Genomic DNA, 22,334 nt, shown 5'->3' with positions numbered 1-22,334 from the left:
TTGACATTAAAGAGTAAAAGTTATGTTCAATGATGTTATTTTTGAAAAATCAAAAATAGAGTCCTATGTAGGCCTACATATTGCACCTGAAACTATGGTTGAATGCAAGATCACAGCCGAGTTTGAGTAGTGACCTACATTAACACCGAGTTTATAATCCAGAAATAGCGAAAACTGTGTCACACTGAGGCTTTTTTTTTTTAAATGAGTCGCATCTTGTACATTATAACCACAATTTATCATGGGTGGAGGAGGAGAAAACATGGTGTAAAAGTCATTTTGCACCATTGCAAGCTCTTATCTGTGGCCCTGACAGGGAGGGACTGTGTGGTGACAAAGACTTGGTGATTAGCAACCAACATTTCATGATACTTTTGTATTTGTTTGTATTTTTGGCAGTTATTAGTTAAATAGAATTGCACTTAAAATCTCAAATCAAGCAATAAAAATCCATCTACCAGCATTAACATAAAGAAAAATCTTTATTTCACACATAACAGCTGTATATACCTGAAGCCACAACAGTCAGACAGTGAGGTTTCTTCTTCTTCTTCTCTTTTAGCTCAGTGTGGCTGCGGATATGAAAGCATCGATGTCCTTTATGGCCTTGGATGTTCTCTGAAGAGCTTCAGCGATGCAGCTCTCACTCACTGCTTCATGGGCCACCTCCTCTGCAGAGCTCCCCTCCGCTCCTGCACATCCTCTCTCACTCCTTAACATGTGGTTGTTCTCCAGCAGAACTGGGTGCGGGACGTTAAAGAGCACACACACCATCCTTCCATAGCATTGTCTATGTACAGTGTCGGTACTTGTAACTACAATACCAGGCGATGTTATAATATAACACAGGAATTTTGCAATATTCTAACGTCTACAGCCACTCAGTCATCCCACTGGTTCAGGATACAGTTGAATCGTCTTATCTTCTCCAGTTCTGCAGCGACAAGATCTGACCTAAATTGAATAGAAAGTAATACAACATCATTTACAAGTTGCTCAGCTTTCAATGATATAATACCAATGGAGTGATCAGAAAAACAGAACTCACCGACTCTCTACTGTCTGTGTGACATTCATGTGAGGCTCAACAGATACAGGATTGGACACATTTTCTTCAATCATGGCCGGTTTAGAAACATGACTGCCCTGGGAACAAAATTATAATCAATTTAGAAGCGTGAGCGCTGTATTAATACTGTAGATACCAACAGTTGTAGTAAAATCAGCAGGGACTACTTCTTTGACCTCTTGCAAGCAGCTGGCCGCGGCGGGGAGCTTCAGTGATTGCTTGGCCTCGTTGTAGCAAGCGAGAATCCTGTAAAAGAGCGAAGTGATGGGTCAGCAACCGGTGACATGAAGAAGATTTTTATTTTTTTTTCAGTTAGACGTGGTGTGATGAAGCAGTGGCGTACCTGCTTGCACGACTCACAACAGAGCATATAGAGTACGGCTGTCCAGGTACGTCAGGGGGAAGGTTGTTCAGGTGGTATGTTATCTCTTTCACCTGTGAGATGGACAGATAGCTGAGTGCTTGTATTTTTGCTCCAGTGCTATTTTAAATATAGCAGATTAGATTTTATGACATCTCTGTGGTGAGAAGCTGAAATGTACCCGCCCTGAGAGGAGCTCTGGTCTGCGATGGGTAAAATAAGTGTTAAGGACGCCGTTAGACCGGATGACTGATCCATCTCCTGGGGAGACCTCTATGACTGAGACGACGCCACTCAGTATCCTACACAGGAGACAGCCACCAGTTACAAAGCACCTGTTACAAGTAGCTTTAAGTCTAAACTATGCACTTCAAATGTTCTTTTGGAGGCTTATATTCTTATTCCAAGTCTTGAAACACAAAATGTCGAAGATCCTTAAAGAAAGGATCCTCTGCACCAACCTGTAGGTGACCCCTTGACACCAGATCACTTTGATCGGCTCTGTTGGAAGATCTTCGTCTGCATGTTCCTTGGTTGCCAGGGGGTCTTTAACCTTCCACCTTAAATGCACGAGTGAGGAAGCTTAAATCAGTAAATGAACACTGTCAAATGGAGCTTCACGTCTACTCCAGTCAGCTGATCTTACAACCTGTGCCAGTGAGGTGATGGACATGTGAGAGGCAGCGCCTGTGGGAGGTGAGACCGTCTCTCTACGCTGGATACGTCTGACATCTTTATCCTCCTGTGTTCCTGGGTGAGGTCGCTGGTGCCGACATCTTCAGGGTTGGAGAGACGGGCCGTCCAGTGATGGCGGGCCAAGGAGAGGGGGTAGCACCAGATGGGGGCGACAGCACAGCAGGAGTGATGCTGGACCACTGTGGTGGATTGGTACATCTCCTCTGGCTGGGAAGGGAAGAGAAATATTTAAAATCAAAGCTGTGATATAAGCTCAGATATATTAGTAAGAGGTGTTACCTTCGGCTGAGCTGTGCTGGTAATCCGAGGAGAACAGGACCGTGACCTGATGGACTCATTCCTTCTGCTTCCTCTTCCTTGATGAACCCCTTTGGTGTCGTAATCGATGGTCTGACAGATCAGATTGCTTACATTCTGCTGCTGCTGCTGCTGCTGAGTGCCTGGGATGCTGTCGGAGTCTCTAATAAAACCCTGCGTGTCGTGGGGCTGATTCTGAATACGACTGAGGCTGCATGTGAACTCCACGTACAATTCTTCACCTGAGGGCGACAGAATCAGCACAGCTCGTCCCTCCTCCGACCTGACGATGGTCTCGCCTCCGGGTCCGAGCTCAGCATCACAGGAGGACAGCTCGGGCCACTGCACGTCTGAGTCGATGCTGTAAAAAGGCTGTAGGATGAAATGCGGAGATAAATTCTCAAACATGAGTTAGTAAGGTACAAATAAAGAGCTCTTGGTACCTTCCTCTGGTCAGTGGGGATGAGCTCCTCCGGCAGATATGGTCGACTTGCATATTTATTCCTAAATGCCAGTGCAGCCATCAGCAGTTCCTGTAAAGTGACATTATAATGTTGAATACAATTGGACTCTACTCATCCTGCAGAGGATAATCTGTGTGCATTTATCCCAGCAAACAGCAGCCTGTGGGTCCAATGTGAGCCTAAATACATACACCAGAGGCACAGACTGGGACTAACAAACCATTAACCCCTTCATGAAGGAAGGCTTAAGTCATACTTCACCTTATACGTGCTGATGGTGAACCTCGTCCTCTGTCGGACTCTCTGTGGGGGCTGCAGAGGGTGTCCGTGGGGGTCTCTGGCTTTTACCAGCGTGAATTCGCAGCCACAAGACGAGAGCTGCAACCGGGCCCCGTTTCCGTAGTGAACATCCACCGACTCATCCTCGTACAAGATCATCAGACTGACACTGGCGTTGCTTTCCATCGTTACACCGTATTAAATGCAGTTTTTTGGAGTTTGACGGACGCGCTCAAAGTCAAAACAAGGTGACGCGTCGGCAACGTCATCAAGTGGAGACGTTTGTTATTGGCGCGCTCACAGGGAGGGAGCCGGAGCGGAAGTCACATGACAGGCAGCTTATTAAAGTGCATATAAAAACAGTTTTTATAGACATAATCATGGTTAAAGTACTTGGAGGATAACTATGTAGGCCTATATAAAATCTGACCATTAAAAATAAGATTTATTTTAAAACATTGGCTTTTGTTTTCCCCTCTATAACAATTTAAAGAGTTAGATTATCAGACAAGTGCATTTTAATGACCTGAAGAGTGTCAGACAAAAACCGTACACTGGCAGTCAGTACTTTCCACTGATTTTATTCCACTGTTACGTTTGTGAAAAGCAAAGTGAAAGTGTCTGGCCTGTAGACATCAAACATGGGACAAATAGGCCTACAGTATATAGATTTTTTTTAATCATAAAATCTACAAAACAGGCAACTAATTGGATGACTTCCACTCAACACATTTGCTCTGTCCAACAGACATGGCATATTGAAGTAGTTTTTTGAGTCTGTAGTTGTATGTCAATCGTGTAGATCCATGAGTCTAGCATTGATTCCGCCAATGCCACTTTTTAGCAGTTCCCTGCTGCTATAGCAGCGTTTAAACAATAGTTTAAGTGGTGACAGATGAATTAGAAATTAGGCCAGACCAGACCCTCAGTCTCAATTACCTCTAAATTGCCAGAAAAAAATACAGAGGGCATGACCTCAGTCTCCCAAATGGTGCTTTCAACCTTCATAACTGTACATTTGAGCACATGCATTTCCACATATGACCTGTGGGGGGCAGCAACACCATGTCGCTGCGTGCAGGCTGCCGCAGCAGGCTATGGCAAGAAGAAGCAGCAGCAGCAGCAGTACTAATGCCCGTGGCCCGGTCGTTGCTGTCATCACTTTAAGACGCATTCAGGCTGTTCAGATAAATAAGTGACGCTCCTTACTGCAATGGTTACTTCGTCAATCTGTTCCTTCACAGTAGACACGCCGGAGCTGCAATGAAGGTGCAGTTTTCTGTACATAACCTCTGTTCCGATGTTAGCTGTGCTGAGATTGTCACTAGCAGCAGCTAGCTAGCGTTAGCTAACGCTAGCTTCATGACGTTACGTTAGCCTGTGCTAGATAACTGTCAAAAAAACGGTTGTATTGTCTGATAACGGTCTCTAAACAACCGCTTGACAGTTATGTTAAACACGAAATTGTTAAGGTAAATTTGTTTGAGTTATGTTCGGTTTTCGGGCGACATCAACGTAAATTAGTTGTCGAGAATATGTTAAGTAGCTAGCTGAGCTAATTGTGTTGTGACAGTGTTTTGACAGCTCGCTCTCTCTGTCTGCACAGCCTGTGCCTTATTGTGTCAAACCAGCACTGAGGGTGAAGGCTGTTGTCATCTCTTAATAGGCACCCATATGTGGTTTCTCTGGTAACCAGAACACATGGCGTGAGCATAAGTGACGCTGATAGAGGTGTACCCACTCCTGTGTATTGTTCAGTCAGTAACATCAACCAGGTGAATGTGAAGACAGGACATACTGAAGTGAAGGTGTTTTGTGACTGTCAGGCAGGGGCCTCCTCCATGTGGGCTTCATGCTGTGGTCTGCTGAATGAAGTCATGGGTACTGGGGCCGTCAGAGGCCAGCAGCCAGGGTTTGGGGCCGGTGCTGGACCCTTCAGATTTGCACCCAGTGCGGGATACTCTACATACCCGCCCACCAGCTCAGGAAGTCCCAGTCTTGTATGCAAGGCCTGTGGTCAGGCCTTCTCAGTCTTCAGGAGGAAGGTGGGTATCTGGATTTCCAGGACATGTTAATTTGTCTACTAGCATTATGAGAAGGGGAAAGGTCCTTTTGTAGAAGCAGAGGTGGATGTAAGATGATTATATTTTACAGAAGTATTAATTACTTACTATACATGGCCGTGCAAAGTCATCTAGTTTTTGGCATGCAAATAGAGTGCATGTGTTTTATGCTCATTTTCACGTCTGCAGTTTTAAAATATCTAATCTGAAATCAAGATTATAATTAAGTCCATATAGGCAGAAAACAAATTTTTAAAAGGAGAGCAGGAGCAGAAGTGACAACCGTTTTCTAAAGAGCTGTGGGGGGTAATCGCAGAGACAGATCGACAACACGCTTGGCCTGTGATATCATATACTGGGTGCTCATGTTCATGTATGGCTCAGGGTCTCGTTCTGTCTGAACCCGGCGCTCCTGTCGCTCACCGTGCCAGCTGAATCCCACATCTTGCATTTATTACTGTTTGATGTTTGTCACTTAAAAGAAATGAGCTGCCTCCTGTCTCCGTGCCTGGAGAGGTAGAGCAGATGTGTGCCATTGAAAAATGCAGGAAAGGTCTATTGGCATTGATATGCTTTACAATAATTTCTTAATGTCTTCTCTCCACTTTCTGTTTTCCACATTTTTATGTCATATGAAAATTTAATGTTGAAATTTAAAAATACAGTTAAAAAAATAATTGTAGCCACATTTTTGTGTCAAATGCAGCGTGTTTTTTTTATGAGGGAGTTTTGGCAGTAGCACTTGGTAGAAATTGTGCATAAACCCCAAATAGCCTCATTTCCATCATCTGGTTCTTTTCCCTCTCTGTTTCTGTAGTATATTTGCTGCGACTGCAAGAAGAGCTTCTGCTCTCTGTGCTCCGTGCTTCAGGAGAATCTGCGCATTTGTGCCACATGTCATTTGTTGAAGGCAACAGCCTTTCAGCGGCCGCGGCTCATGCGCCTACGAGTCAGGGACCTGCGACAGTACTTGCTGCTCCGCAACATCCCCACCGATACCTGCCGGGAAAAAGAAGACCTGGTGGACTTGGTGCTCTGTCACCAAGGCATCGAGGAAGAGGAGGACCACGACACGAGCAGCCTCCACTCGCGTTCCCTGTATACGCCGACCCCCTCTACTACGCAGTCTGCCTCAGAGCTCTCAACTTTCGTCGCCTCTCAGGAGGAGCCGCTCAGCAGGAGTGATAGCTCTGATACCAACCAGGTCAGGACTGGCCTCAAACCATGTATGGTTTTTAACAACACCACACAACAGCCATATCCTTGTGACGATTTCCACAGGCACAGTGTGTGTAGTAGCCTCTCAGTTTCTAAACAGTCATCACGTGGCTCCTCTTGTTTCTTCTGAACTTCGTAGGCAGATAGAATAATTAACCTGACCAGTGAAAGAGAAAGTCCACACTTGTACTTTTCCACAGGTCTCTTGGCTAATTGTGCAGATCTTTGTACATCATGTCATCACTTCAGGCAAACTATTTGTTGAGCTGCCATGAACAAGTCCTTGGAAACCAGTTGACATGTCACCAAAGGCAAATATAGAAACAAATTGATGAAGAGAGCTTAATTTTTTTTTTTGTCCTTTTGTCAGTTTTACTACAATTTGTCGGGCCAACTAAAAAGAAGCTGATCAGGGTTTGAAATCAGAGAAGCTAAAAGTAAAACAGAATAAGAAGTGCCACACCTGGCACTGGTAAGAGGGCTCTGCTCCAAGCAGCCAGGATCCACCATAATACTCACGGTTGGCCTCTCTAGGGAGCAGTAGGCTTCTAATGAATGGAGGATATGAGACTTTATTCCTGAGGTATCACTGAGCAGGCTAAAGAGGGAGTAACCCTAATCCTCAGTTAACTGGCCTGTTTGGTGCAAGTGTTGCACACTAATGTTTGTCATTGTTGCTGCTGTTGTGTTGCAGGATATAGGTGATGCTACATCGGTGTCTCTCCTCAACCTGGACCCCAGTGAACACACTCCTGAGGTGACTCCTGATCTCTGACTGATCAAACTTCTGCCATCATGAAATCATTCCCTTGTGAAGTATTGACAAATGAATTTCTGTCCTGTCACCGATTGTTGATACTGGAGTATGAGCAAAAATACTTGGTGACGCAGCTTTTATATAATTTTGTCTTGAAACTTTTGGAGTGCAAGGAAAGCAATATAAGGGTGGGAAAATGAGATGCTAATTCTTAGAATTATTTGGCTGGATCTGAATGAGAAAACACAATTCATAGGCCAGAGATTCCACACCAGAAGATATTGCTATGCACGCTTTTTGACGTTTTTTCCAGTGCTTGCAAATGTACCCAATACACTTCAAATTTAAGTCAGAAACTGCTTTTCCCACAAAACGGTAATAAAGCCCCCTTATGATGCATAATAAACAGAGTTTTGATTACAAGAAATATTAAGATGCACTGCGCTCTTAAACACAACACACAGCCCCATTTCACTGTTTTGCATGAGACAGTCAAATATAAAGGTAATTTTAACCAGCCAAGTTTGTCATGGGAACCTCAACTTGTGTCGACTCCTGCTCTCTCAGGTGAGTCCTCAGACGCGGCGTCGGGCCAGAGCGTCTCTCTCAGACATCTCCAGCTTGAGGGACATCGAGGGCTTGTCCGTCAGGCAGCTGAAGGAGATCCTGGCCAGGAACTTTGTCAACTATTCAGGGTGCTGTGAGAAGTGGGAGCTGGTGGAGCGCGTCAGCAGACTCTACAGAGAGACAGAGGAGAACAGGAAATCATGTGGGTATCAAGTCTGTCACTCTGAGCAAATTTTATGTGTTTCGTATCAGTTGTTGGCTGTAAAATGTTGAAATGAATTAGATTTACTCCAGAATGTATCTCCTGAATGGTGATGATAGGCTATATTCTAATATGTCTTTCTCTAAAAAGTTGCTATAGTAACCTAGATTTGTTTTTCTTGCAGTGGAAAATGTGAGCAGTACTGTAACCACAGGTAAGCTGTCACTGTCCTCGATGTGGGTACCGCATCCTGTTTTAACCATAGAAACTTAATTCCTCTGCTGCTTCTGCATTATACACTACAGGCAACAATAATAATTTGCAGTGAGTTGCACTGATAACAAGCAGGGCCATTCAAAGTCACGCTGAAATGTCTCTTGCTTGCTTTGCTCCTCCACACCAAAGTGGTGGCCTTCCCTCCTTCCCCTCCTATCTGCAACGGTGCCATCGGAGGTAAGACTTCCAGATTCCCCGCCACCGTGGTCACATGTACCATCTGTGATGACTCACCTCTCCTCCCTATCCCACATCCGTATTCACCATGAACCCCATGTCATCCGTATCTAACTTGCTGTTGTGTGACGTTCCTACATGTGGTCCTCCCAGTGGAATGACATTCTCTCTTTTATTGAGGATAAAATTGAATGTTTATTTTCCCCCATTCAAGGACAGAAATTCAAATAATCCATTTTCACTTGTCAAAAATGGATCCACCATGAGCTCAGTCTCCCTCCCTCATCTATTCATGTGTTTGGCATGTGAAGCTGATTATAGTGAGAACTGCAGCATGTTAGGCGTGCACCTTTTACTCTCTTACTGGTACGTGATGAAGACTGTATGGTTGTCATAGAAACATCTTGACACGTAGCCATAGGAGGCACTGACATTTATGAGCATGACCTCACCAAGATAAGGCGCACTGGGTAAGATGAGGTGTTTCATTAAGCTGCTGAGCATTTTGCTGCCCCTTGAGTGCATGACCTATCACTCAAAGCAGTTTCTTCTCATTTCCAGTCACCTCTCCTCGTCTTTCAGATGGAGAGAAGGGTCCGCTGACAATCCACGACGACAACCTCTGCAGGATCTGCATGGACGCTATGATCGACTGCGTTCTCCTGGAGTGCGGTCACATGGTCACCTGCACAAAGTGCGGCAAAAGGATGAACGAGTGCCCGATCTGCAGGCAGTATGTCGTGAGGGCCGTGCATGTCTTCAAGTCCTAATGCACCACTGCAACACCGCAGCGCCTGCTTCAGAGGAGCAGCTCAGACTGAGACTGTAGGCTACCTTAAAACAACCATGCAGCTCATAATCCTTTAAATCCCCAAAAGACAGATTTTGTGGATGTTACATGTTTGTATTCCCTAAATTCTCACATTATTTGCACATTGAAATATATGACAAATGTGTTTTTCTTTTGAATTTGACTCTTGAGTTTTACCAGTGGGCAGAGCGTAGGATCGAACCTTCCTATGAGTCATTCCTCAAGTAAACATATCTCTAATCTGTGTTCATTCCTAAGTGTCTATTTTGGTTTTCTTACAGTTTTTCAAAGCAAAGAATGTGTGGCATTTAGCCACGTGCAGTCTCATTAAACACAACTCATCACCCTCAGATCTGCCTATAAACTGTAGCTGGCGCTCAGCGCTACAGAGTCTTCGGAAAAGCATCTCTATACAACTGCTGCAAGTGACTACATATCTTAGTAACACAGATGCATACTGAACCCCACCGCAGGGGAGAGAGGGGCTGAGTGAACCTGGTGCCAAATAATGGGCCGTGCCCTTATGCTTCTCACCCACTGTTCCCCTCGGCTGTGTGGGTCGGCCTGTGCCTGTTGATTCTTCAGCACGTTTTAACAGAAAGCACTTTGTTCACACTGTTAATGCACCACTGCTCACAGCCCACTGCTAACTATGACCAGGAAGTGCTACCTCAGTACCAGGCTGAGGTAGCACTTCTGCTAATACTTAGACACTTGTCCAAGCTTAAGCTTGACTGATGGGGTTTAGAAAGGCCGAAACTTTGTTCAGGTCGATTTAAAAAGAAAAAAAGAAATGTAATTAGACGTCACTGAGCTTGTGTATTCTTTTCACATCAGACTTGGTGTTACTCAGCCCACAAATGAGCGGGTGCTCCGGTGTGATTCGAGGATATTGGTGATTAATGATGAAGTTGATGCATTATCAGTTTTATTATTTCACTTGGTTTGCTTTAAAAGCACTTATTGTAATGCATTACACATTTAAATTGTCATGCAAAGTCTGTCATAATGGCAATAGCTAACCTCCGCTGTCACCTCTGTCCTGTCTCAGCACTTCTTAGTGGAGACAAAAGACAAAAACTGGTGCTAACTCATCCAACCATCCTTTCTGATTTCCCGCTGAACCGTGGATGTGAAACTCTGAATGTTTTCATTTTTCTTTATTGTTGTATATTGTTGGGAGTGGAATGAAGTGTCTTAATACGCTTTAGTTGATTTTCTCTCACGTAGGAGTAATGTATTGAACTAACTATTCAAAGATATAGCTACGAGTTTACTGACACCTGTGGTATAGAAAGTATATAGAAATAATGACTTGCTAATGTACATTTGCATATATTGATCCATATGAGATGTATATATCTATATTTTTTTCCATTTGATTTAAATTGTGTACTATGAAATTCTTGAAATGCCCCTGGGGTTGGGTTAGTTTATTATCAGAGTTCTGTTTTCCCGTCCCGTGGTTTAAAATGTGTTTAATCAGCATAAGTTTGCTTGTTATACTACCTGCTCCTTTTGAACCAGAGCATGACGAGAACCTGTATGACACTGGTTATGTTCCTCCTCACCCCCTCCACCTGTAAAACTGGGCTTCCTGGTTTTCTTTCCCCCTAATCCTGCTCATTTAGGAGTACTGCACTCTGTATTGTACCCACACAAAGTCAACACTGCTGCTATTACAGTAAAGATGTCCCCTACAATCATGAACAGGAGCAGGCTGCACTTTTCCTTTAGAGAGGGTGTTATTGTGTGCAAGGTTTGGTCTTTGTATTTGGGAATGTTGAACTTTTTATTTTGGTAATTAAAGATTTTAATTAAAGTCTGTTTTTGTATGATCATGCATCACAAGCAGTGTCCCTGTAGTATCTTGGAAAAAGTGATAATCAGAGCTGAAATGATCAGTTCACGAATTGATAAACTCAAAACCATCAACTATTTTGATGATCTGACGTTTTTAAGGTGAGAACACCAAACATTGATGGGTTTTGTTTAAAAACTAACTGTTTATTATACATCGCTTCATATTCAAATCAATTCCCAACCTGGTCATCGGGGCCCTTGACAAATTTGGAAGGTAAGTTTGATTGATTTGACCTTATTTGCCATGTAGTTCTGTATTTTCTATGTCTTTTTCTGGTTTCCTGGCCAAATATATTCAAGAAAAATCAACTCTTCAATCCTCTTTCTAAATTCTAAGACACCTGCGCTGGCTGCTCTGAGGCTGCTTCAAATGCTTTCATCAGTGCGCTCACATGCTGGTGTTTACCAAACCACTACATTTATCCTGAGGGGGGCAGGAATATTCGTACAAGACGTCTTTGCATCAGAATAGGGCAATGAAAACAAGACTCAGTGATGGTACAAATGAAATTCTTTTAATGCATTTTAGCACTTAGCTTTTGGATTTACAAATATAAACATTATCACATTCGCCTGAGGTGACGGATGACAGCACGACCCACCCTGAAGCACACACAACACCTACTGCTGGTACTATTTCAACACAGGCAAACATTAGTCACTGAGATGCCAGTTTTAACCTGTATGGAGAGCCGCTGTCCACTTCCTCCCGTTGGGTTCTGGGTGGTAGAATCCCAAAGATTGGATGCTGCAACAGGCTCAAAACCACTCCGATTAATTGTTGGCAAGCCTTAATTGACCCCGCCCAGCTCTGAGAAGAATAAATGAATAAATATATACTGTAAAAAAAAAAAAACGACACCAATAAATTAACCTTGAAATGCTGGAGAAAACCCCGTCAAACACAACACTCAACAATTCATGAAAGTATAAGTGAAGACATTAGGGTGCAACAGGTATATGAAACTTCTTTACTCTGTTTTCTCATTCTTGAAATACACTAAATATTCAGGAAGTACTTGCGATAATTTAGTCAGATATTTATTACTGTTATTGTGTTATTTTTTGTCTGATCCTGAAGTTATGATGATGTCAAACACAGATTTTGGCACATAGGGGACACGGTTGCGTGCAGGCAAACTGAGGAAATGGACAATTTTCAGTCCATGTGCCATAAAGTCTCTCTGTGATGCTGTAAACCAATGAAGTTATGCTTTTATAAAAAATACTGTCAAATATTTAAAGAATAAAAACAAACAACCCAACAGTCAATTACAAATATGTCTTTATAAAAGTATCTCAACACAAGTACATGCATGTTGTTTCTTCTTTGTGTGTCCAGTGAATGTTTATCACCTCCTCCATATAGAAATCCCTCTTTTCACCAAGACAGTGACTAAGAGACGCATCACAGGCCTGGTTTAAAAAGAGTAGGGGAAAAAAAAACAAAAAGCTTTAACATTAAGTGCAAAGAGAGTCTTTCGATCACGTCTGTCCTGCTGTGGGGACTAGCTCGTCTTCTCCAGCAGTTTTTCCTCTTTCAGTCTGAACGGTACGCTCACAGACATCTCGGCGATGAACCTTTCGCACGCCGTCTTGGTCACCTGCTTGCAGAAGCGGAGGTCGATCTGGCAGATGCTTCCGCAGCGTTTGAAGAAGTTCAGGGAATGGTCTGTGACTCGGTTACAGACTAGAGGGAGACAGAGAGGACAATAATCAGGCACATGCTTGACATTTAAAAATGGAGGCGCACTCACTTCATTTTCTCCTGTTGTTATGATGCAGATCGTGACTGCATATAGATCATGTAAAGTAGGACAAACGTGCTGAGATTTAACTTGAACTATCATGGGCCTGCTTGTTCTCCATTTAGGAAAACTATTTTTGTGCTATTACATTTTAGAAATGGCCTTCCCAACACTGAGCTTCCAGATTAAAGGCATGTTAGTGGGTAATGCTGTTAACATTTCTAGATCCACCATGCCCACAGTGAGTAAATGAGTCTGTGAAACAGACAATTATTCTGCATATCTTTTTCAATGGAAGACATTTCAACTTGTCACAGTGGAACAAGTACAGGTGAAAATAATGAAATAAATGACGACTCATTGTTTCCCTTCGTGTCTTAGTGGGACATGAGAAAAAAGCTTTTCCTGCATTTACACGTCAGAATGTCTGAGAAGGGCACGTTTTGTGTCGCCTTTTCTTTTCTTCTCTTTTAAAACACATACTTGACTTTATTTTGTTCTAATTTGGCATGCCATAACCTTTTTTTCAGTATTGTTCATTTTTGATATTTTATCTTCTAACTCTGGTTTCTACTGTTTGTCTTAGTCACGTCAGCTGAGGAACTCCTTTGCTGCCGCTCCTCAGGTCCCAGGTCTCACCTGACAGGTTGATATCTGTGAGGGAGTCTCTCGTTGTGGTCCCTGCCGCTGTCAGCAGGTTGACCGACTGGTCGTTGATGTGGTTGCAGTAGCTCAGGTCCAGACTGGACAGCAAAGGCATCTGCCGACTGATGAGACGTAAAGACGTGTCAGTGATGTCCAGCCCCGCCAGCCGCAGGTCCTCCACATTCCGCAACTTGCAGCGAGTGTCCAGTTGACCTGTCACATAAGGAACCGCCCATTGATTTTTAGATTTTGTCAGCAGTGTCAGATAATACGCACCGTAGTGTATTCTCACATACTTCAGCACAGGAGGCAGGTATAAACCTCTGAGGCAGTGCTGTTGGTTTGCTGGCCCGCTGAGTTACCTGGTCTGTTGTCAGTGGGGGGTGAGAGGAGATCCCTCATCTGTGCGTCCTTGAGTCCCTCCACCCACTGGACATCCAGGGTGCGCAGCAGAGGACAGCTGGAGGTGCAGAGCGCAGATACAGCAGCCCAAGAACACCCAGATAACCGTAACACCCGCAGACCTGAAAGACACAGCGGCACTTTCAGAGACTGATGCAGAGCAGGTTACACATGGAAAAGAGCCTACAGATCAAGAGTCACTCTTAGTTACGTACCTGGCAGTCTATTAATGAGCCAGCTTAATTGTTTCTTGGAAATGTTGGTCCAACTGAGGTCTAGGGAAACTGGCTGTCTTCGGATAATCCCGCTCAGCATGAGCGGGGTGACGGAGGTGCAGCGGTTCAGATCGATCTTCATCCAAAGTCTCTTATCACAACACCTAGACACCAGAGAGAAAGATTCATGTCTTCCTGTTACACTATCGTAAAGTAAACCAGACCAAAAGAACAGCTCGACTTGCTCCTTGCTACTGAAAAGACATTTGTTCTTTCTGTGCAGATTTATTTGGCAGATTTCTTTTTGCAATGCCTGAGATATTGATGATATTGATGATCAAAGTGTAAACATGCCATCTTATGTGTGTGCTGTGGATTTACCATCGGTTCCACGTCTTGCAGACTCTCATGCACACACAGAGCTCTGCGTGAGTGAGAAAGCCAAAGATCTTCATCCAAACCTCGCGCTGCATGACATGCGTCTTGCCGTCTTTTAGAGGCAGTCTGTCAGGAGGCGGGCTTATGGGAGGGGGCCGAATGACGTGCCGCTCCATTTGGACACACTTGGGTGGGGAGTGTGGGGGCACCGGCCGGTTGGTTGGGGTGCTCCTGTTGAAGCCCAGCGGAGTGATCTGGCTTGGGTAGAAGTGGCGCAGCTCCCAGGGGGTTCCGTTCATCTCTTTGGTCTTGAGGTGAGGTTTCTGATCCCCGAGTTCACTGCCGTTGCGGAACAACCTCTTGGGTTCCTCGTTTTCCGTCTCGGGCTCCACCTTGAGAGGCTGGAGGTTCTCGTTGGCCGGGCAGTCCTCCATCTTCTGGATTTCCTGGTTCAGTGTTTTGCTCAGCTCTCGGCTCAGCTCTCTGTTCGGTAAGCGGCGCTTACGACGAGCTTTTGGACGCGGACCCTTTTCCTGGGTCTCGCTTCCGCCCTCGCTGCTGGGGCCGGCCTGCGGAGAGCTGCAGTGAGACTGGTCGCTGTCTCCGATGGGCGTTTTAACACAGGGGTTCAAAAGTTCATTCTTGGAGTCTCTGTCATCTCCTTCTTCTTCAGTGTCTCCAAAGCGCCCCTTCTTCTCTACACCGCTCCGGAAGTGAGCCTCCCTTCCTCCTTCATTCTCCTCCCCATATGCTTCTTCGTCCTCCTCTTCTGTCTTGATTTGGTGCAGAAGTTTGGAAAAATAAGGATCGTCTGACTTTTCCTGCAGGACAAAATGGCCTGAGAGTTACTCACGTTACCTTGGTTTGGTACAAATGGACTATTGACCAGTAACACAGAATCAGTCGCTCCGTGAAGGACACATACCTTCTTCCTCACGCCGAGATCCTCTTCCTCATCATCATCGAACAGCTTCCTCTTCTTCCTCAGCTTGTCCTCAGGCCTGGGCCGGGGCAGGTTGCAGGGGGAGAGCAGCGGTGGCTGACGGTGGAGAGACTCCTCCGGCCTGTACCTGGGCGTCTCCTCTCTGTCTGGCCTCCTCTTGGCTGCAGAAGAAATGTCCCCCTCCTCCTTCACCGGCTTCTGCTCCCTCAGCAGAGAGCCAGGGAGGTTGGAGGCATACTTGAACCCTGGACCCCTTTTTTGCTTCAATACCAAGAGGGACAAAAATTGCGAGACAACTTTATACCTTTAGCCTATCAGGACGAGACAAACCAACTGCACAACAGGGTCACCTATGAGTTAATAAATGCATCGGTGTGACCAAAACAGATATTGTATCATAATTAGCTTCCTGCTTTTTTGTCATAGCCACACGTCGACAACTGTCTCAAACAAGAACAGTATAAACAGGAAGTGGCATGCTAATCGAAACACATTGTGAGTGGCAGCTGAAAGTGGTTATCCGTGAGTGCTACCCAAACTGAGAAAATCGAAGACATCTTGTAGTAATTGTAATCCTAGCAGTAACTGTTTTACCGTTCTCAGGGAAAATACCTCCAACACACACTTAGTAAGGCCGTACATAAACGAAATCCTCCAGCTCACACATATTTGTACTCACTTTTCCACTTTTCCCAGCGTGGTTGCACTTGGGACACTCCCAGCAGTTGGGGAGTTCATCGTTCACCACTCCGGAGGCCTCGTTCACCTGATAAAACAACAAGAAAAACGGGCCGGGCGTCAACGAGGATACGGAGCTACACCAGGAGCACTATGTGCAGTTTGTTTGACACAAACAAGACGAGGGAAGTGAAAGTGGCTGTTGTGACGCGAGCCTGTTGGGCAGGTCAGCACAGCTTAACCTCAGCTATACTTAAGAGGCAGACTCTTGCTTCATCTATCAGATAGAAAAGGGAAGTAGAGTTAAAGACTCCTACTCTGTGAGCTTACATAGGCACTTCTGAATTGTTGTATGTTGTGTATAAAACTGAAAAAAAGATATGTAATACCTCAGTTGTTGATTGCTGCATAAACACTAGACTGTGCCCGTCTGATATTCTGGTTTGACAGAGCCTGTGCCAGCAATGACCTGCTTAGCTTTGTCTTTCCCCTCACAAAATGCTTTTAGCACTGCAGCTAATAACGTCCACTGTCTGACATCCCTTTTAAGGCAACAGACTCCTTTTTTGATCATTCAGTAATATTTCTAATCACTTGTTCTCTTGAGCATGTGGTCGGTGGAGTAAACACGATGGTGTCACACCCGAGCTAAAGAAATGGTCTGAAGCACATGAGGACGATGAGTGTGTTGAGAATTATGTACACAACACCAGTTCCATATTAAATTATCTCAAGTGACTACAGCCTGAGTCACTTGCATTATGCTACAATGTCCTGGAATTGCAGGCACACTTCTTATACACACATGAGTCACAGGGTGAACGACATGACTGAGGCGGAGTTGTCCAGCTGTTCCCAGCCTCTGTACCTTGAGACAGTTGGGATGGACGATCTCGTTGCAGATAGAGCACTCCATCAGCATGAAGTTGAACTTGTCCTCCTCTTCCTCCAGTGTGTCCTCTTTCCCCGCCTCCTTACACACCACGCACACCGCCGTGTGGGGCAGAACCGGCTGCAGGGAAAACAAAACGTCAAGAACATGCGGGAATAAATACCTTTGGCTAACGACAGACCACGTTATGTTGAGTTACGTTCTCTTTTGCATAAAAGAAACTGTGACAGTGTACCGCTATGCACTGCCTCATGATGCAGGACTGCTTCATGCGCCCCGGCCCTCCAAACTTTTTCATGTCCTTGCAGAAGTGACACTCCCCGCACTCGGTCCGGAGGCACGCCTCGCACTTTCGGCAGCGAGTCCTCCTGCGTCTGGCTCCAGATGAGCTGCGGTTGGACGGCAGCTTAACAGCCGACGACGCCCCCATCTTGGGCTTCGGTCGGTTCGCAGCCCGCTGCTGGAAGACAAACAGTGAGAGAGACACGTTCTGTCAGTGACAAGTCAGCCGCTCACTGTGACGAGGGTGTTTAAAGTAAGGTAATGGGTGCACCATACTGTATATCAGACAGATCATCTGTATTGAGCTTTTACAAATCATATGATGAATCCATATACAGATGGTTCATTTATTAGTTTCAGTTACAATAGCTGGTTCCTGCTTTTTGACAATTACAAGCCAATTGAGAATTTCTGGTTGTGATTATTTTCTATTGTTCTCTCTATTTCTTTGTTGGGGTGATTGAAAACAAAGGAAGGCTTCGAGGATCTTTCCAAAAATCTAAAATTTCAAGACCAAACATGTTTTCTACATTTTTTATATATATACATCTTGTTCAGCAAATGGAGACACACAAAAACAGGTACCAACAAGAAGGCAGACAACAGTATGACAACTGCTTCGCTATTGGACACCAGAGATATGCTGGTATTTAAGTGAGATTACTGAGTTTCACCTTCAAATGGCATTTTTTTTGTTGGACCAACAGTCTAAAACTCAAACATGTAGTAATAATAATGTAATAGCATGTAATGGCAACACATCTTCACATTTGAGAAGCTGGAACCTGACAGTGAACTATAAAATAGTTGGCGATTAATTTTCTGTCCATCGACTGATCATCAAACTGAGTAGTTGTGTCAGCCACTGATTTGAGGTTCTGAAACAACTACTCAAATGGAAAAATCAAGGAAGTTATCAGATCAAAACGTACATTTATACAAAAGAAGTGCAACCTGGCTCTGGCCCACAGCTCTGACCTTTCTGTTCACACACTCTGTGTGTGACTCATGGGAGTAAATTAAAGAGTAGTGACATGATGATTAAACTCATCTTACACATTTGTGAAGGGAAAGACTCTCTCTCTCTCTCCCTCTCCCTCTGTCTGTCTCACACAGACACACACACACACAACTGAACCTTTGATCCTGAATTCACGCTTGTGAATTCCTCACATTTATTCTCAGTCTCTTCCCTGTTGCCATGGCAGGACCTTAAAGAACTATGAAAATAAGAGAAATCATAGAGCATCTCAGTGATTCTTATTCTAGCACGAGAGGTTACCTTGGCAACACGTTTGCCTCGCTGATGGCAATTGTTTGAAGAGATGGATAAAAATAAGCTCACAGGAGGAGGCTCTGGGATAGTGTGAGGCTGTGAGCACTTTTTGTCATTTATATCGTTATTCCCAATCATCATCATCCCAATCATTACCAAACCACATTTATGAGCTGTGGACAGGTCAAACCTGTAAAACTAGACATTCCAGGCTATCTAGACTCATGCTTTTTGGGTGATACTACTAAGAAAGAGAGGATAAACCAGTCCTGAATCTGTTGATAGTGACAAAGAACCATCTCAGTAGGTCGTGTCCTGATTTTCAGTTTCCCTCACGGCGATTTTGGGAGAATATGTTTTCCTTTACATTGTATGTTTTTGCAGCGTAACAGGCAGTGTTTCGCCTGCTGTTGCTGATGCAGGATGTAGTCAAGATACTGAATAATCAATCTGACAGCTTTCCATAAATCCTTCTGAATAACGTGGAAATGCGGGCGGGAGAAATCAAAGGAGGGACTGCTGCTGCTGCAGGGGTGGCTGTGACTGTCAACACCACACTGTGTTTTGTAGTTCAGATGCCTCATTGTTTTTCCTCACCCTATCTGACACAATATTTCTGATATATATATATATATATATATGAGGTCTGCAGAGCCTCTGCACAAAGTGAATTTTAGTTTAGTTTTGACAGCGAGAAATAATTGCTGTCACTTCCTAAACACAAGTGTCATAAAACTGTGGCCGCAGAGGAATCAGAGCAGCCCCACTCTGCACAGCGTGGTCGCCAAAGCAGCTATCAGCTGACCCTTTCTTACTGTAACTGCGCACAGTAATATCTCAGGAATTTGGGCTTGGCTGCTGAGGCCTGTGAACAAAAACACGGCCTATATTTCGAGCTGTGTCTTCTGACTCAGGCTCAGCGTGGATTTCAGTGGGAGGAAGTCACAAATCTCATCATTCGCTGCTCGTGTACAGTCGTCCTCATCACAAACAAACACGCGTGTCACTGTCTTCAACAGCAGTGGCCAAAGCACCATCTGTGATGAGCTGTTGGTGGGTGTTGTGGGTATAAACACTGTGTAAGCAGCACAAAGAGCTGGCTCTAATGGCAGCACCTCTCATCTTTCTCCTTAAGTGCACAAGCCAAGTGTTGCTAATGGAGATGGAAACAATATCCCATACGCTCTGTTAGAAAGTGTCCATGCTGATGCACTTCAAACCACAAATACAAACTTATGATATGACAGCTTATTGAGTGCAGCATCTATTCAAAACCACCACCGGTGCAGCATATCCCTCCTCTTGGTGCAAAACAGGTGTACAAAATAACAGTTGAAACCCAACTGAGGGGTCAGTTTGGGAACAACTGGACGTCCAGGCAGCAGATGCAGAGCCACTTCATTGTTCCCTCTCCCCATCCCCCTCCTGGGTCCCAGCCTAAACAACATTAAGTCCTCTTAAAGGCACAGGGTGGCGAGGGTAAGTTTAGGAAGTGAGAGGAAAGTAATGACAAGAACAGCATTTTCTAAGAGGACACATGAGAGGCGAGTGAGTAAATCACAGCTTTTAGCCTCGCAAAGATGGACGATGTCACCGCTAATGGAGGACATCAAATGTTCTGCTCACGGCCATAAATATGGAACATTAATAGAAACAAACTGAGAGGTGGTCAGCATGATAGACGGTGTCTGAGGTGGAGAGGACACGGTGTGTGTGGACGGCCAGGTTACCGAACCAGATAAGAGAGTCTGTCCAACTCTGCGTACATAACATTTAGCTAAACATGCTAGCTACATGAAGCTAAAAGAGGGTTTACAGGACACCTCTCTCTTTCCGGTCCACTAATTTTACTAATACAGTGAAAGAAGAGCGGGTGAAAACCAAACAGTAACCTGAAGCAACAGAGGAAAAACAGCATGCCGCTCACAAAAGGCTTTCTTTCACACACACTCACACACAGAGACACACACACACACTCGGGGAGGCCACAGGAAGACATGTTGGACTCTGACCTGCTCAGACTCTGAATCATATTCCTCATCGTCTCCGCTCATTGACAAGGCCATGGCTCCTCTCTCTCATCGTTCGTGGACAGCAGAGGAAACTAACATGGCTGAACGAGCCTCCAGCTCAGCTATGCTAAGCTCAGTCCCGTACCCTCCTCCTCTCCCTCCTCTTCCTCCTCCTCCTCCTCCTCCAACACAGGCCGCTGATAGCGCTGTTCACTGTGCCACGGGAAACATGGGAAACACCACACTTCCTGTTTAGTTAGGGCACCCGCAGCATTCGGTTTGGCAAAAAGCACAATCTAACAACAAACCTGGAGGCAGGTGACAGCCATTATACAGGTGTTTTATATATAAATCAATAAAGTGAAACCGTGTAATAAGGTGAAAAAGTATTATCTGACGCCTCAACGGTTATTTAAGTGTTACTTAAACGCAACATCAATGCTAACAGGAAATGAAGACGAGCAGGTCAACTCAAGATGATTCACCTCCACACATGTTCCCCTTTGTTTTTATTTGCTGGTTTGAGTGGGACGTGTGACTCAGAGTGACGACACCGCGTAAACACTGCAAAGGTTATCTTGTTCCTCGAGGGCTCATTAAGATACTGACGGTTTTATATTTCCGCAACACGTCTTTGAATAAACTTACGAAATAGGTTTGTTTTCCGTCATGGAGATTTACATGTTGTAGCTTAATGGCAAACAGTGCAGGTGATTTCTGACTGTCTTAGTCACGTGACCATAGCCCACCTGAGCAGGTATTTCTTCAACTACTCAGTTTGTAGTCTGTGCATGTCAAGTGACAGTAATAATAAAAGTAATGGAGAATTTGGAAGATTTATCTCAGGAACTCAAATGCCTGATATGAAAACTAATTTCCTGCCTTAACATGCTGATGTTGTACTTTCAGCCATACTTGTTTATCTTATGTATTACAGGGTGGGATGAAAGCCCCTCAAATGAAAATTTCAGACTGTGCACGGACAGATTCACTAGAGTCCCTTATAAATCTGCATCTTGACTGATGCCTGATCACATTTCAATGTGCTAAAAATCAGGATTTCACTAAAATGTAATCAATCTGTAACTAACTTTTCGACAGGGATCCAGCGACCTTTTCAAAAATTTAACTGTATTTTATATTTTCTTCCCTCAGTCTTATCTGGCCGCTTGACCACGGATCAAAACAGTCTTTGAATACTTCCAGATACAAAAGTATAATTTTATTAAGTTGTAAAGTCCACTTCCTGAGATCAGACTGCACCCCTGAGACCGATACAAACAGATCCAGCATCTCCAGGACGTAATACAACATGTACAATGTTAACAGGTTGCTTTATATTTTTATTTCTAATGTATATCATCAACAAATTCTCTTGAACCCCTGTTCCTGTGGTGCAGATGAACACCTGAGACACAAAAAACGTGTTTTCCGGTGCCTTTATGAGGGATCACATGATACACATCTACTGTCAGGAGGGACCATTGTGCACCTATTATTGTTCACTGAGGCGCTTTGTGTTTCTCTGCCCTCAGGTGGTGGAGAGTTGCTATGATGTGCTCTCAGTGCTCACTACACAAAGCCACGTTATCATCCAGTAACTGTCCATAACAGACCTGAGCCACATTATAGAGAGATGCTCACTAACATTAAAGCATGCACGTGTCTCTGCTGTTGACTTGTTGACTTTGCACATTCTTTTGTATCCAGTGGCTCAAAGTGCGAATTCACACAGGGAGGCCTGCAAACCCTCCTCACCCAAA

General features: G+C 44.5%; 3 protein-coding genes across 5 annotated transcripts; 1 reads left to right on the top strand and 2 right to left on the bottom strand.

Moving 5' to 3' along the window:
• Window positions 1-499: 499 nt before the first annotated feature.
• c7h5orf34 (chromosome 7 C5orf34 homolog) lies at window positions 500-3,383 on the bottom strand. The gene is made up of 11 exons (XM_070833178.1): window positions 3,149-3,383; window positions 2,867-2,956; window positions 2,406-2,795; window positions 2,080-2,333; window positions 1,892-1,990; window positions 1,612-1,732; window positions 1,413-1,504; window positions 1,246-1,315; window positions 1,049-1,146; window positions 908-954; window positions 500-740 (listed from the first exon to the last, which is right to left on the bottom strand). The coding sequence occupies exons 1-11, from the start codon at window positions 3,350-3,352 to the stop codon at window positions 559-561; spliced, it is 1,647 nt and encodes a 548-aa protein (XP_070689279.1). The 5' UTR covers window positions 3,353-3,383; the 3' UTR covers window positions 500-558.
• Window positions 3,384-4,281: 898 nt separating this feature from the next.
• Window positions 4,282-11,075, top strand: rnf34a (ring finger protein 34a). The gene is made up of 7 exons (XM_070834111.1): window positions 4,282-4,435; window positions 4,993-5,211; window positions 6,047-6,433; window positions 7,142-7,204; window positions 7,772-7,973; window positions 8,158-8,187; window positions 9,009-11,075. Exons 1-7 carry the CDS (start codon window positions 4,430-4,432, stop codon window positions 9,194-9,196), a joined length of 1,095 nt encoding a protein of 364 aa, XP_070690212.1. The 5' UTR covers window positions 4,282-4,429; the 3' UTR covers window positions 9,197-11,075.
• Window positions 11,076-11,596: 521 nt separating this feature from the next.
• Window positions 11,597-20,699, bottom strand: kdm2ba (lysine (K)-specific demethylase 2Ba). Of its 3 annotated transcripts, none has more exons than XM_070833687.1 (10): window positions 20,572-20,699; window positions 17,237-17,461; window positions 16,978-17,121; window positions 16,111-16,197; window positions 15,414-15,701; window positions 14,492-15,309; window positions 14,111-14,274; window positions 13,856-14,017; window positions 13,488-13,706; window positions 11,597-12,790 (listed from the first exon to the last, which is right to left on the bottom strand). In XM_070833687.1, the coding sequence occupies exons 1-10, from the start codon at window positions 20,623-20,625 to the stop codon at window positions 12,609-12,611; spliced, it is 2,343 nt and encodes a 780-aa protein (XP_070689788.1). In that variant the 5' UTR covers window positions 20,626-20,699; the 3' UTR covers window positions 11,597-12,608. The 3 variants fall into 3 exon arrangements, with proteins under 3 accessions (XP_070689788.1, XP_070689790.1, XP_070689789.1); XM_070833689.1 differs by having other exon boundaries at window positions 15,414-15,692; XM_070833688.1 differs by having other exon boundaries at window positions 17,237-17,458.
• Between the last annotated feature and the right edge of the window lie 1,635 nt (window positions 20,700-22,334).

Source organism: Pempheris klunzingeri, chromosome 7, assembly GCF_042242105.1.
Source record: "Pempheris klunzingeri isolate RE-2024b chromosome 7, fPemKlu1.hap1, whole genome shotgun sequence".
NCBI lineage: Eukaryota > Metazoa > Chordata > Actinopteri > Acropomatiformes > Pempheridae > Pempheris > Pempheris klunzingeri.
Note: the sequence above shows the minus strand (reverse complement) of the source record. Positions and strands in the feature narration are given on the sequence as shown.